Here is a 13,675-nt window from a genome sequence, read left to right as displayed (position 1 = left end):
GTCATTGTTGTTTGGTGGGCCCAGGCTGGATTCAAACCCGCCACCTTAGGTGTATGTGGCTGGCGCCTTAGCCACTTGAGCCACAGGTGCTGACCCAAGTGTCCATCTTTTTTAAGGCTGCATAATATTCCATGGTATACATATACCATGATTTCTTAGTCCATTCATGGCTAGATGGGCACTTGGGCTTCTTCCACGACTTAGCAATTATGAATTGGGCTGCAATAAACATTCTGGTTCAGGTATCTTTGTTATAAAGTGATTTTTGGTCTTCTGGATGTACCTAGTAGAGGAATTGTAGGATTGAATGGCAGATCTGTTTTTAGATCCCTAAGTGATCTCTAAACTTCTTTCCAAAAGGAACTTAATAGTTTGCATTCCCACCAGCAGAGCAGAAGTGTTCCCTTTTCTCCACAGCCATACCAACATCTCTGGTTTGGGGATTTTATGAGGTGCACTAATCTTACTGGAGTTAGATGATATCTCAAAGTGGTTTTGATTTGCATTTCCTTGATGATTAAGGATGATGAGCATTTTTTCATATATCTGTAGGCCATGCACCTGTCTTCTTCAGAGAAGTTTCTCTTCAAGTTCCTTGCCTACCCTGAGATGGGATTGCTGTTCTTTTCTTGCTAATACATTTGAGTTCTCTGTCAATTCTGATTATTAACCTTTGTTGGAGACATAACCTGCAGATAACTTCTCCCATTCTGAGTGCTATCTGCTTACTTTACTGTATTCTAGGCTGTGCAGAAGTTTTTTAGTTTGATCAGATCCCAGTAATGTATTTTTGGTGTTGCTTCAATTGCCCAGGGGGTCCTTCTCATGAAATATTCTCCCAGGTCAACTTTTTCAAGTGTCTTCCCTGCACTTTCTTCTAATATTTTTATAGTTTCATTTCCTAAGTTTAAATCTTTAATCCAGTGAGAGTCTATCTTAGTTAATAGTGAAAGGTTTGGGTCCAGTTTCAGTCTTCTTCAGGTTGCCAGCCAGTTTAACCTGCACCATTTATTAAATAGGGAATCTTTTCTCCACTGAATGTTTTTAATTGGTTTATCAAAGATCAAATAATGGTAAGTAACTGGGTTCATCTCTTGGTTCTCTGTTCTGTTCCATACATCTATCTCTTTGTTTTTGTGCCAGTACCATGCTGTTTTGATCACTATTGATTTGTAGTATAGTCAGAGGTCTGGTAGCGTGATTCCTCCTGATTTGTTTTTATTTCTGAGTAATGTCTTGGCTATTCGAGGTTTTTTTCTGATTCCATATAAAACAAAGCATTGTTTTTTTGAGATCTTTAAAGTATGACAGTAGAGCTTTAATAGGGATTGCATTAAAATTGTATATTACTTTGGATGGAATGGACATTTTAACAATGTTGATTCTTCCCAGCCATGAGCATGGTATGTTTTTCCATTTGTTAATATCTTCAGCTATTTCTTTTCTTAGAGTTTCATAATTCTCTTTATAGAGATCTTTCATGTCCTTTGTTAGGTAAACTCCCAAATATTTCATCTTCTTTGGCACTACCGTAAAAGGAATAGAGTCCTTGAGTATATTTTCAGCTTGACTATTGTTGGTATATATAAAGGCTACAGATTTATGAGTGTTGATTTTGTAACCTCAGACACTGCTGTTATTCTTTGATCACTTCTAAGAGTTTTATAGTAGAATCCCTGTTTTTTTCCAGATAGACAATCATATCATGTGCAAAGAGTGAAAGTTTGATCTCCTCTGAACCTATATGGATACTCTTGATCGCCTTTTCTTGCCTAAAAGTGGTGTCTAAAACTTCCATTACAATGTTAAAAAGCAGTGGAGACAATGGGCAACCTTACCTATCTCCTGATCTGAGTAGAAATGAATTCAATACGATATTGGCTGTGGGTTTGTTTAGATGGCCTCTATCAATTTAAGAAATGTCCCTTCTATATCAATTTTCTTAAGTGTTCTGATCATAAAAGGATGCTAGATATTATCAAAAGCTTTTTCTGCATCCATTGAGAGAATCACATGGTCTTTTTTTTTAATTTTATGTGATGAATTATATTTATAGATTTATGTATATTGAACAAGCCTTGAGACCCTGAGATAAAACCCACTTGGTTATAGGGTATGATTTGTTTGATGTGTTGCTGGACTCTGTTTGCTAGGATCTTGTTGAGTATTTTTGCATCAATATTCATTAATGATATTGGTCTATAATTTTCTTTTCTTTTGGGGTCCTTTCCTGGTTTGGGGAATCAAGGTAATGTTTGCTTCATGGAATGTGTTGGGTAAGTATTCTTTCATTTTCTGTATTTTGGAAAAGGTTAAGTAAAATAGGTACTAGTTCCTCTTTAAAGATTTGGTAGAATTCTGATGTGAAGCCATCTGATCCCAGGCTTTTCTTTTTAGGGAGATTTTATATAGTTGATGCTATTTCAGAACTTGATATAGGCCTATTCAACATTTCCACTTCATTCTGGCTAAGTCTAGAAAGGTGGCATGCTTCCAAGTATTGGTCTGTTTCCTTCAAATTTTCATATTTCTGAGAATAAAGTTTCTTGTAATATTTATTAAGGATTTTTTGAATTTCTGAAAAGTCTGTTGTTATTTTATCATTACCATTTCTGATTGATGAAATTGGAGATTTTGCTCTTTTTTTCCCGGTTAAGTTAACCAAAGGTTTATCTATTTCATTGACCTTTTCAAAAAAACAACTTTTTGATTTATTGATCTGTTTTATAATACTTTTGTTTTTTAATTTCATTTAATTCTGCTCTAATTTTGGTTATTTCTTTTCTTCTGCTGGGCTTGGGATTGGAATATTCTTCCTTTTCCAGTTGTTTAAGATGTCCCATTAAGTTGTTAACCTCCTCTCTTTCCGTTCTCTTGAGGAAGGCTTACAGTGCTATAAATTTCCCTCTTAGGACTGCCTTTGTAGTATCCCAGAGGTTCTGATAATTCATGTCTTCATTATCGTTTTGTTCCAAAAATTTGGTAATTTCCTTCTTAATCTTGTATATGACTCAGCTATCGTTCAGCATAAGGTTATTTAGTTTCCATGTTTTTGTATGAGTATGCAGATTACTGTTGTTACTGAGTTCAATTTTTTTTTTCTTTAAAGGTATCAGAAACCTTGAATGGGTGGAGGTTGGGGGATTGGAGGAATCACTTCTGAGGTTTATCTTACGAGAGTACAAGTGAATCTTTCTAAGAGCAGAATGTGAACGTTTTAAAATAATAACTAAGAAAATGACACGAAGGCTATGTTAACCAATTTGATGGAAGTGTTTCGGATTGTGTGTGAAAACCCCACACTGTACCCCAGAAGTGCACTAATGTACGTAGTTACCATTCAGAAAAAAAAAAGAAAAAAAATTTTTTTTTTTTTTTTTGAGACAGAGCCTCAAGCTATCCCCCTGGGTAAAGTGCCATGGCATCACACTCACAGCAACCTCCAACTCCTGGGCTCAAGCGAGTCTCCTGCCTCAGCCTCCCAAGTAGCTGGGACTACAGGCACCCACCACAACGCCGGGCCATTTTTTGGTTGCAGCCATCATTGTTGTTTGGCGGGCCCAGGCTGGGGATTCGAACCCACCACCTTAGGTGTATGTGGCTGGTGCCTTAGCCGCTTGAGCCACAGGCGCCGAGCCAAAAAAGAAAAATTTTTTAAAAAAGGTATCAGAAGCTTTTATTTGTTAAGAGTTCTTTTTTGTTGTTGTTGTTGTTGTGGTTTAGATAGGGTCGGGTTTGAACCTGCCACCTTTGGTATATGGGGCCCAGCGCTTTACCCACTGAGCCACAGGCACTGCCCACTGAGTTCAACTTTTATTCCATGATGGTCCAAGAAGATTCAAGAAATAATTTCTATTCTTTTAAATTTGCTGAGGTTAGACTTGTGACCTAAGATGTGATCAATTTTGGAGGATGTTCCATGGGATGTTGAGAAAAACATGTGTATTCAGTTTTGTTAGTATGAAATGTTCTGTAGATGTCTGTTAAATCCAGTTGTTGAATGGTTAAGTCTAAAATTTCTTTGCTTAGCTTCTTAATCGAAGATCTATCCAACACTGCCAAAGGAGTGCTAAAATCTCCATATTGTGGTGCTGGAAATCAAGTTGCTCATGTCTGTTAGAGTCTCTCTTATAAATTGAGGCACATTCTGGTTGGGTACATAAATGTTAATAATTGAAATCTCATCATGTTGAGTGTTACCCTTAACAAATATGAAGTGGCCATCCTTATCTTTCCTTACTTTTGTTCATTAAGCCTGTTGTATCTGCGAATAAAATTGCAACACCTGCTTTTTTCTGATTTCCATTTGCCTGAAATATAGATGACCATCCCTTCACCCTGAGTCTATATTTATCTTTTAAGGTAAGATGAGATTCTTGTATGCAGCAGATATCTGGCCTGTGTTTTTGTATCCAGTCAGCCAACCTATGCCTCTTTAGAGGACAATTTAAACCATTCACATTAATTGAGAATATTGTTGAGCTTGGTAGAATTTGGGGTATCAAGTTTTTCAAAAGTCCACTGGACATTTTTAATCCTTTCTCCACTTTGGAAGTTGGAATTTGATGAAAAGTTTCTGAGTGAGTTTATTTTGGTGGTAGAGGATTGCAATAATCTCTTGTGTCTCTGTGATATCTGTTATTATTTCCCTTTTTGTTTCTGATTGAGGTTATTAGAAATCTTACTTTTCTGTTTCTAGTTAATCTGACCAGTGGTTTATCGATTTTATCTTTTTAAAGAACCAACATCTTGTTTCATTAATTTTCTGAATGATTCTTTTATTTTCAGTTTCATTTATGTCTGTTTTAATATTGGTTATTTATTTTCTTCTGCTAGGTTTGAGATTGAATTGTTCTTCCTTTTTTATTTCTTTGAGATGATCCATTAGGTTGCTGATGTGCTCAGATGTAAGCCTCTAATGAGAAAACTCCCTCTTAGGATTGCTTTTTGCAGTGTCCCACAAGTTTTGGTGGCTTTTGTCTTCACTGTGTTATATTCGAAGAAGTTAAAGATTTCTTCCTTTATCAATTCCTTGAAGGAATTGCTATTCAGCATGAGGTGGTTTTGTTTCCATGACTTTGTGTGGGGATGAAAATTTTTGTTGGAGTTGATTTCCACCTTTATTGCCTTGTGATCTAAAAAGATACAAGTTTATGAAAGTTCAGTTCTTTTGCTCTTGTTCAGGTTTGATTTATGTCCTAGGGTAGGGATCCTCAAACTTTTTAAACACGGGGCCAGTTCACTGTCCTTCAGACCGTTGGAGGGCCAGACTCCAAGCCCTGGGACAAGTCGGCTGCTAATAAGCAAGACAGGCAGCGGCGGCAAAAAAAAAAAAAAAAACAGCAGGCCGAATAAATCTCCTAGGCGGGCTGCATGTGGCCCACAGGCCTTAGTTTGAGGATGCCTGTCCTAGGGTATGATCTATTTTGGAGTATGATCCATGGGCTGACAAGAAGAATGTATATTCATTCACTTTGGGATGGTATATTCTATATATGTCAGTTAAGACCAGTTGTTCTTTTTGGAGTATGATCCATGGGCTGACAAGACGAATGTATATTCATTCACTTTGGGATGGTATATTCTATATATGTCGGTTAAGACCAGTTGTTCTAAAGTTCCATTTAAGTCTCTTGTTTCTTTGTTGAGTTTGTGTTTAGAGGATCTGTCCAGTTCTCTAAGACAGATATTAAGCTCCCCAGTTATTATGAAGTTGTAGGATATCATATTTTTCAGACCATTTAAGGTCTTTTCCATAAATCTGAGAGCATTTAAGTTGGGTGCATAAATATTTAGAATTGAAATGTCCTCTTGTTATATTGTTCCCTTGATTAATGCATGGACATACATGGACATACATGTGAATACATGGGCACACATTCCATTTGCCTTAAATATTGCTTGCCAGCCTTTCACCCTGAGTCTTGTTTTGTTCTTCAAGGTTAAGTATGTTTCCTGGAGACTGCATGTGTTTTTCTCTCTAGTCAGCCAGTCTATACCTCTTCAGTGGGGAGTTCAAGCCATTTATATTTATTGAGAGAATTGATAAGTATGGTGGAGTTCTAGTCATTTTATTTTATGTAAGTTCATTGATTACCTTTATCCTTTGAGCCATTGTGGAAGCTAGTTTAGTTTCAGGGTATTTAGTTTGCTGGTAGTCCATTGTGATGGTCAGTATGGAGAACAGGTCTGAGTATTTCCTGTTGAGCTGGTCTTATGGAGAATTTCCTCAATTTTTACATGTCAGTAAGAGATTTCATTTCTCCATTGATTTTGAAGCTTAGTTTAGCAAGATATAGAATTCAGGCTGAAAAGTCTTTTGTTTAAAAAGATTAAAAAGTAGATGATCAGTCTCTTCTGGCTTAAAAGGTTTTAGTTGAAAAGTCTGCTGTTTGTCTCCAGTTGGATCTGCTCCTGTAGGTCAATTGATAATTTATTCTTGGCTGTTTGCAGAATTTTCTCTTTTATCTTGACTTTAAACAGGTTCATTACAATATGTCTTGGAGAGGCTCTATTTGTGTTGAGACTGCCTGTGATTAGATACCTCTTTAAAGGAAGTATGTCAGAATCTTTGGTGATGCTCGGGAAATTTTCATTTATGAAATCCTCCAGTAGGACTTCTGTTCCTTTAGGTCATTTCTCCTGTTCTGTGAAACCTATAATTTCGTATGTTTGAATGCTTTGTTAAGGCCCATAATTCTCTGTGCAATCCCTCTGCTTTTTCTCTCTTCTGTTCTGCTTCTTTGAATTCTTGAGTTAGCTCAAGAGCTTTAGCCCTGAGATTGTTTCTTTTCCATGATCTAATCTGTTATTAATACTTTGTACTGCATCTTTAAGTTCCCTGAATGATTCCTTCAATTCCTTAAACTCTGATAATTTCTTTTTTTTTTTTTTTTTTAGACAGAGCCTCAAGCTGTCCCCCTGGGTAGAGTGCCGTGGCATTACAGCTCACAGCAACTTCCAACTCCTGGGCTCAAGCGAGTCTCTTGCCTCCGCCTCCCAAGTAGCTGGGACCACAGGCGCCCGCCACAACGCCCGGCTATTTTTTGGTTGCAGCCATCATTGTTGTTTGGCGGGTCCGGGCTGGGGATTCGAACCCGCCACCTTAGGTGTACGTGGCTGGCGCCTTAGCCGGCTGAGCTATAGGCGCCGAGCCTAAACTCTGATAATTTCTAATTAATTTCATTAATTCCTTAAATTTCCTAATTTCTTCATGTCTTTCATTCATTATTTGGGTCAACTTTTAGACTTACTTTTGTTGATTTTCCACTTTCCCTTCAGTTCTCTCCATTATTTTTTCCATCCACATTTTAAATTCTCTTTCTATCATTTCCATAATTTCTTTATAGATAGAATCCTCTGTGGTAGGTACCTAATGATCCCCTTGGGGGCTGCTCTGTTCTGCTTTTTCGTGGTGCCAGAATTTTTCTTTTGTTTCCTTTTCATGTGTGTTTTCTTCTTCACTTTCTTCTCCTAGTCTTTTTACTCACTTTTTTCTCCATTTTCAATTACCTTTTCTCTGTGGTTAGGTGTTGAAGTGTCCTTTTGGTATAGTGCCGAAAGGAAGAGAAGAGAATAGAAAGAAAAATGTAAAGTATAAGAATGAAAAAGGAATATCTTAGTTGTTTGAGAAATTTATTTGGAAAGATGAAAAAAGTAAAAAAATAACTACCAAAAGAGAGGGAAAAGGAGAGAAGTAGAAAAGAAAGAAGGAATAAAAGGGGCAGAAAAACCATAGCAAAAATGGAACCCTGGCTATTGATGAAAGTAAAAATGAAAAAATAAAAATACAACAAAAGAAAAAGAACTAAGCAGAAAATTGAAACTAAACAAAATATTGCCCAGAGTTCAGCTAGTATTCCAAGAAGATAGGGAAAAAGAGGAAAAAAGGTTCATAATGCAACATAGTGCCTGAACACCAGGTGGCACTTTGGAGTTAGGAGTCACAAAACATACACATCGGTTTTGCTGTGTAAAATGGGGGGCAAAAGCCACTGTCTAGTTGCCAAGGAGATCCTGTCCTATCTTCCTGATTTATTTGTCCTCAATCAGTGTGTGGTTGCTTCACTAGCATTCAGTCCCCACAGGGATAGAAGCCTAAAGCTCTTGCCAGACTAATCAGGAGACATGCTTCAACCTTCCAGTGCCCCCTTGGCCACAAAGTGGCTTTCCTAGGGATGTGGGAGCTGCCCAACTCACCCCAAGGGTAAGCGCCCAAGCTCAGCAGGTACACCAGAGCTGGTCACATACTAGCACCCTGCAGGGTGTACCTCCCAGGTTGCCCTCTCATAGTGGTGGGGCCTTGCTAGTAGCTGAACTCATGCAAGTTCCATCCCACCTGGTGGTTCAGTTCTGGTCACCAGGAGCTATTGAAGTACATTGACTTGTTTAAGTCCTTCCAAAACAGCTCCAGCGAGCCCCCAAGTGCAAGAAAAAAATACTGCAGGATAGGCCATCCCATTCTCTAGCCTTCCACCTGAGGGCCAACCAACCTCTGCCCACCCCCAGGCACTCACCTTCTGTGCCAGTATTCTACTGCTCCTGGCTTTCTCCCCACCACTGGCTCCTGAAGTTCCCTGCTATTTCACTGTTTCCCATGAGTGATGTTTCTGGGAAGTACACCCCAGCCAGAGGTGGCTGGAGTCTTCTCTACCCTGTCTTACCACGAGGGGCTGCTAAGATGTCTTTCCTCCACCATCTTGCTCTACCTCAAGTTTAGACATTTTTAAAGCTCTAGATATTTATTGCCAAGTTGATTTTACTAAAGTATGTATGAATTTATATATGTAACAGCAGTGTGAGAGGACATGTTTTCATGCATTTTTAAAAAGTTTTTGGAATTTTTTTCTAGTGTGGTAAAATATATATAATAAAACTTACTAATGATTTGAGTAGAATCATTTGTTCATTTGTATCTGGCTAATTTAACTTAGCTCAGTGTTTTCAAGATTCATCTGTCTTTAGCATGTATCAGAATTTTATTCCCTTTTTACCCTGAATATCCATTGTATGTACATAACCACATTTGTTTATGTTATCATTGATCTGCTGATAACCAGTTGATTTGTTTCCACTTTTTGCTGTTGGTGAATAACACTTCATTGGAGATTGGCATACAATTATTTGGGTCCTTGTTTTCACTTGTTTTGTATATATACCTAGGAGTAGAATTGCTGGGTCATATGCTAATGATGTGGTTAGGTTTATATGGAACTACCAAACTTTGCCACAGAGACAGTACCATTTTATATTTTCATCAGCAGAATGTGAGGGTTCCACTTTTTCCACATCCTTGCCACCATTTGTTACTTTGTTGTATTTTGTTTTAATTATAGTGTATCTCCCTAGTAAGTATGAAGTGATATCTCAGTATAACTTTAATTTGCATTTCCCTAGTAACTAATGATGTTAAACATCTTTTCATGTGCTTTTTTGGCCAGTTGTATATCTTCTTTGCAGAAACTTCTATTGAAGTCTTTAACCCACTTTTTTAATTGGGTTGTCAAGTTATTTTTTTTATTGTTGAGTTGTAGGAGTTCTTTAAATATTCTGAATATTAAACCCTTCCAGATGTCTGATTTGCAGATATTTCCTCACATTCTACAGGTTGTTTGTTTCCTTTCTTAAATAATGCCCTTTGGTGTAGAAAAGGTTTTAATTCTGATGAGATATAATTTTTTTTCCTGTTATGTATATCTTTGATGACATATCTAATAATACATTGCCAAACCCAAGGCAAATGAAGATTTACCCCTGTGTTTTCTTCTGAGAGTTTCATGGTTTTAGGTCTCATATTTAGATCTCATATTTGATCTATTTTGATTTAATTTTTATTTATTTATTTATTTATTTTTTGTGGAGACAGAGTCTCCTTTGTCACCCTTGGTATAGTGCTGTGGCATCACAGCTCACAGCAACCTCCAGCTCCTGGACCTAGGTGATTCTCCTGCCTCAGCCTCCCAAGTAGCTGGGATTACAGGTGCCTGCCACAACGCCTGGCTATTTTTTTGTTGTTGTTGCAGTTTGGCCAGAGCCAGGCCAGCACATAGGGCCAGCACCCTACTCACTGAGCCGCAGGCGCCGCCCTGTTTTGAGTTAATTTTTATGTTTGTACGATAAGAGGTAGAGGTCCAACTGCATTCTTTGCATGTGGATATCCAGTTGTCTCAGCACCATTGTTGAAGAGACTCCATACATTTTAAATAAATTTTGATTGACTAATTTGATCTCTTATAAATGTGGATTTATAAATTCTCATTGTCTGCCTGACAGCCTAATAAAATTACTTTTGGTTATTTGTCTGTTTTCCTCTTTGTATTCAAATATATAATAAGTGCTAGAAAAATATTTTGTACTCTATGAAGCAAGTTTCTTGTCTCCTACAGGAGGACTATTGTAAGTGATTATCTTTTGTATTTCCATTGAAACATGTAAAGACTAGTCACTCATTTTAACTATAGATATGTTAAAATTATTATTGGAGGTATAATTATACCTAAAACAATTTCTGCAGAGCATTGTCTCATTTAAATTAAAATACTATGTTAATATTTTGCCTGTTTCTTTGTTGTTTCTGAAAATTATAATTTATCTTTATGGTATAACCTTCTGTTATGTGTTCTCTTTTATTTTGGTGTTTTTCCTGATATTTTGTATTGATGATTTTTAGCCAACAGAAGCTGTTCCTCCCTCTTCTCCCACTGTCCCTGTGATCCCTGTCCTGCCAGTCCCTGCTGAGAATACTGTCATCCTACCCACCATACCACAGGTTTTTATTAGTTTCTTTTTCTTTATAAAGTTTTTATTTGCTTTTAATGTTTTGTTTGTAATCTTTGAAAACTGTTTTAACTGTTTTTTGTTAGCCTTGGTAATTTATTTTGAGCTTCGGTTCGTATTTTTTAGGAAATATTTGGCATTTAATATAAAATGGGTTCAGCATTTGCCATTTCATTAGGTTGTCCATGAAATAGAACACATTCTAAACTCATCTTCATAATATTGAACCTCTTTAGCTATACATGCCTTTTGACATATGTCTTGTTAAGATAGTTTTTAAATATTTTTGCAATGGGAAATTTTTTTTTCCAAAGATAGAAAAAAATCATTGTACTCCTGTTATTATACTTGACGTATCATTTTATATGGTAGTTTATTGTTCAATATGTATTTATCTTCTTTAGAAATAGTCTTTTATCTGTTATTTATTAGCTACAAATAATAACCAGTATAACTGGAGTATACGTCATTATGAAAATTTCAAGATACACAAAAATCAAGAAACATAACATACATGCAGATGAAAACAATTGAAACCTTCCCAGCAACACCTATCAGCCAAGCAAGTTGAAACTTGTATGGGTAGCTTGGCAACCATACCACAGTGGTTACGGCCCCAGCCACATACACCAAAGTTGGTGGGTTGAAACCCATCCCAGGTCAGCTAAAGCAACAGTGACAACTGCAACAGAAAAATAGCAAGACACTGTCTCAAAAAAAAAAAAAGAAGAAGAAGAAAGAAACTTGCATGGGTGAATCAGAATGGATGCTGTTGAGGCTGGGCACAGTGTCTCACACTTTTAATCCTAGCGCTTTGGGAGGCCAAGGCAAGTGGATTGCTTGAGCTCAAGAGTTTAAGACCAGCCTGAGCCAGAGTGATACCCTACCTCTAAAAAATAGCTGGGCATTGTAGTGGGTGCCTGTAGTCCCAGTTACTCATGAGGCTGAGGCAAGAAGATCTATCTCTTGAGCCCAAGAGTTTGAGGTTGCTGTGAAAGCTATGATGTCACATCATTCTACCAAGGGTGACAAAGTGAGACTCTGTCTCAAAAAAAAAAAAAAAAAAAAGTAAGGATGCTATTGACAGTGTCTCTTGGAAATGAAATAATGAACTGTAATATAGTCTGTCTCAAAACTTTCATAGTGACCCACATATAAGAATTCTTGTGTTATCTTCACAACTTTTCTGTAAATCTGAAACTATTGAAAATAAAAATTTATTTAAAAATTTGTATGTAACACTTAACCAAATATTAGAAAATCTGATTTTTTCTTTTGTGTTCAGAGTTTTACTAGTTCCAAGAGGTAGTTTCTTGAGATATTAATTGCCCTTTCAATAGTTATCTAAAGTCAAAATAATGATAGTATTTTTAAGTATAATAATAATTATGATCTTTGGTCAGAAAGAGCTCTCTCATTTAAAGTGTAAATAAATGTGTTCCTATATATATTTTTTGTTAATGTTCTGTAGCAGAAAACTCAGTAAACATGTTTACTGTATAAATGTAGTTTCAAAATAAGTCCCAACAGAAAGAAATCAGATAGCAACTATCATTATTCACCTGTCAATGTTCTTCTCCTCTCCTAAAAAATAGAAATCAATGGGAACATTTATAAACAATAGGATTCTAGGGAAAAATTATAATATTGCTATGGCTTCATTATAATATTACTATAATAACAAGACTGAATTGTGGCAAGTATGATATTACTACTTCTATGTAATCTTTGACCCTTTGTGAAAATTACTGAAACTTAAATCTTGATAAAAACACCAAGAACTGAATAAATAAATCCAAATGGATATATTATTCTCTTTATATTGCAGAGAAGAAATTTATAAGTAGAATGTAATTCTAACTCAGCAGCTAAGGATTATTGTAACATCATAATGATGCAACATCTTTCCAAGTATACAAGGTTTATTGTTATCATTTTTGTGTGAAATAGAACTGAACATTTATTTGACTTTTGCCACTTCTGTCAACCTTTTGATGTTAAAATATTTTTCTGGAATCTTTTGAGATTTTGAACCATTCTCAATTCTTATACACATATTTAGTTGGAAGCTTACCTTTTCCTATTCAGAATTCTCTCTTTTGTTACTTGATGTGTCCCTAATTTAGCATTCCTACTACACTTAGAAATTTTTGATACATTCCATTGCCTTATATAATAGTTAAAAATAATAGGTTTTAGAATCAGATTGACCTGGTTTGGAATTCCACTAACTAGCTATATAACTTTGAGCAGTTTACTTAACCACACTGACCATGGGGTTTTTTGTTTTTTGGGGTTTTTTTTGGAGGGGAGTGTTTTTGCTGGATTTTGTTTTGTTTTAAGTTTTTTTGAGACATTCTCACTTTGTTGCCCAAGATAGAGAATCATGGAGTCAACCTAGCTCACAGCAATGTCAAACTCCTGGGTTCAAGCAATCCTCCTGCCCCAGCCTCCCAGGTAGCCACAACTACAGGTACCTGCCACAACACCAGCTAATTTTTTCTGATTTTAGTAGAGATGGGGTCTTACTCTTATATAGATTGGTCTCAAAGTCCTGATGTCAAGCAATCCTCTGGCCTTGAGTTCCCAGAATAAGAAGATTACAGACTTAAGCCATCACACCTGGCCAACACTGAGCATGTTAACTCATCTATAATACCAAAGATTGAGAGTAGTACTAACTTGAGGCGTTTTATGGTGATTGAAAGGATAATTAATCCGTGTGAAATACTCAGCATATTAGCTAGTACATAATCTTAGGTGTTCGTGATATTACTGTTAATTCATATTTCTTTGAAACATTAAACTAAAGAATAAGTTTTTATAAATAGAATATATACACAAGAAAAAGGCCTATTTGTTCTGAGTTTAGATTTTAGATACACTTTAGATTTTTTTT

The 13,675-nt window shown here is 36.3% G+C and overlaps 1 protein-coding gene across 6 annotated transcripts in view; it reads left to right on the top strand.

Annotated features, from left to right (window-relative positions):
* Positions 1–13,675, top strand: part of DLG1 (discs large MAGUK scaffold protein 1) — a 322,247-nt gene that overhangs the window by 155,220 nt on the left and 153,352 nt on the right. For 3 of the 6 annotated variants that reach the window (XM_023514825.1, XM_023514824.1, XM_023514822.1), the window contains exon 6: positions 10,670–10,768. The exons of the other annotated variants lie outside the window; for them this stretch is intronic. In XM_023514825.1, the coding sequence (XP_023370593.1) occupies positions 10,670–10,768 (99 nt within the window). The remainder of the gene's footprint in view (positions 1–10,669; positions 10,769–13,675) is intronic. 6 annotated transcript variants of the gene reach the window in all.

This window comes from Otolemur garnettii, unplaced genomic scaffold (genome assembly GCF_000181295.1).
Source record: "Otolemur garnettii isolate 467f Iridium unplaced genomic scaffold, OtoGar3 scaffold00060, whole genome shotgun sequence".
Taxonomy (NCBI): domain Eukaryota; kingdom Metazoa; phylum Chordata; class Mammalia; order Primates; family Galagidae; genus Otolemur; species Otolemur garnettii.
Note: the sequence above shows the minus strand (reverse complement) of the source record. Positions and strands in the feature narration are given on the sequence as shown.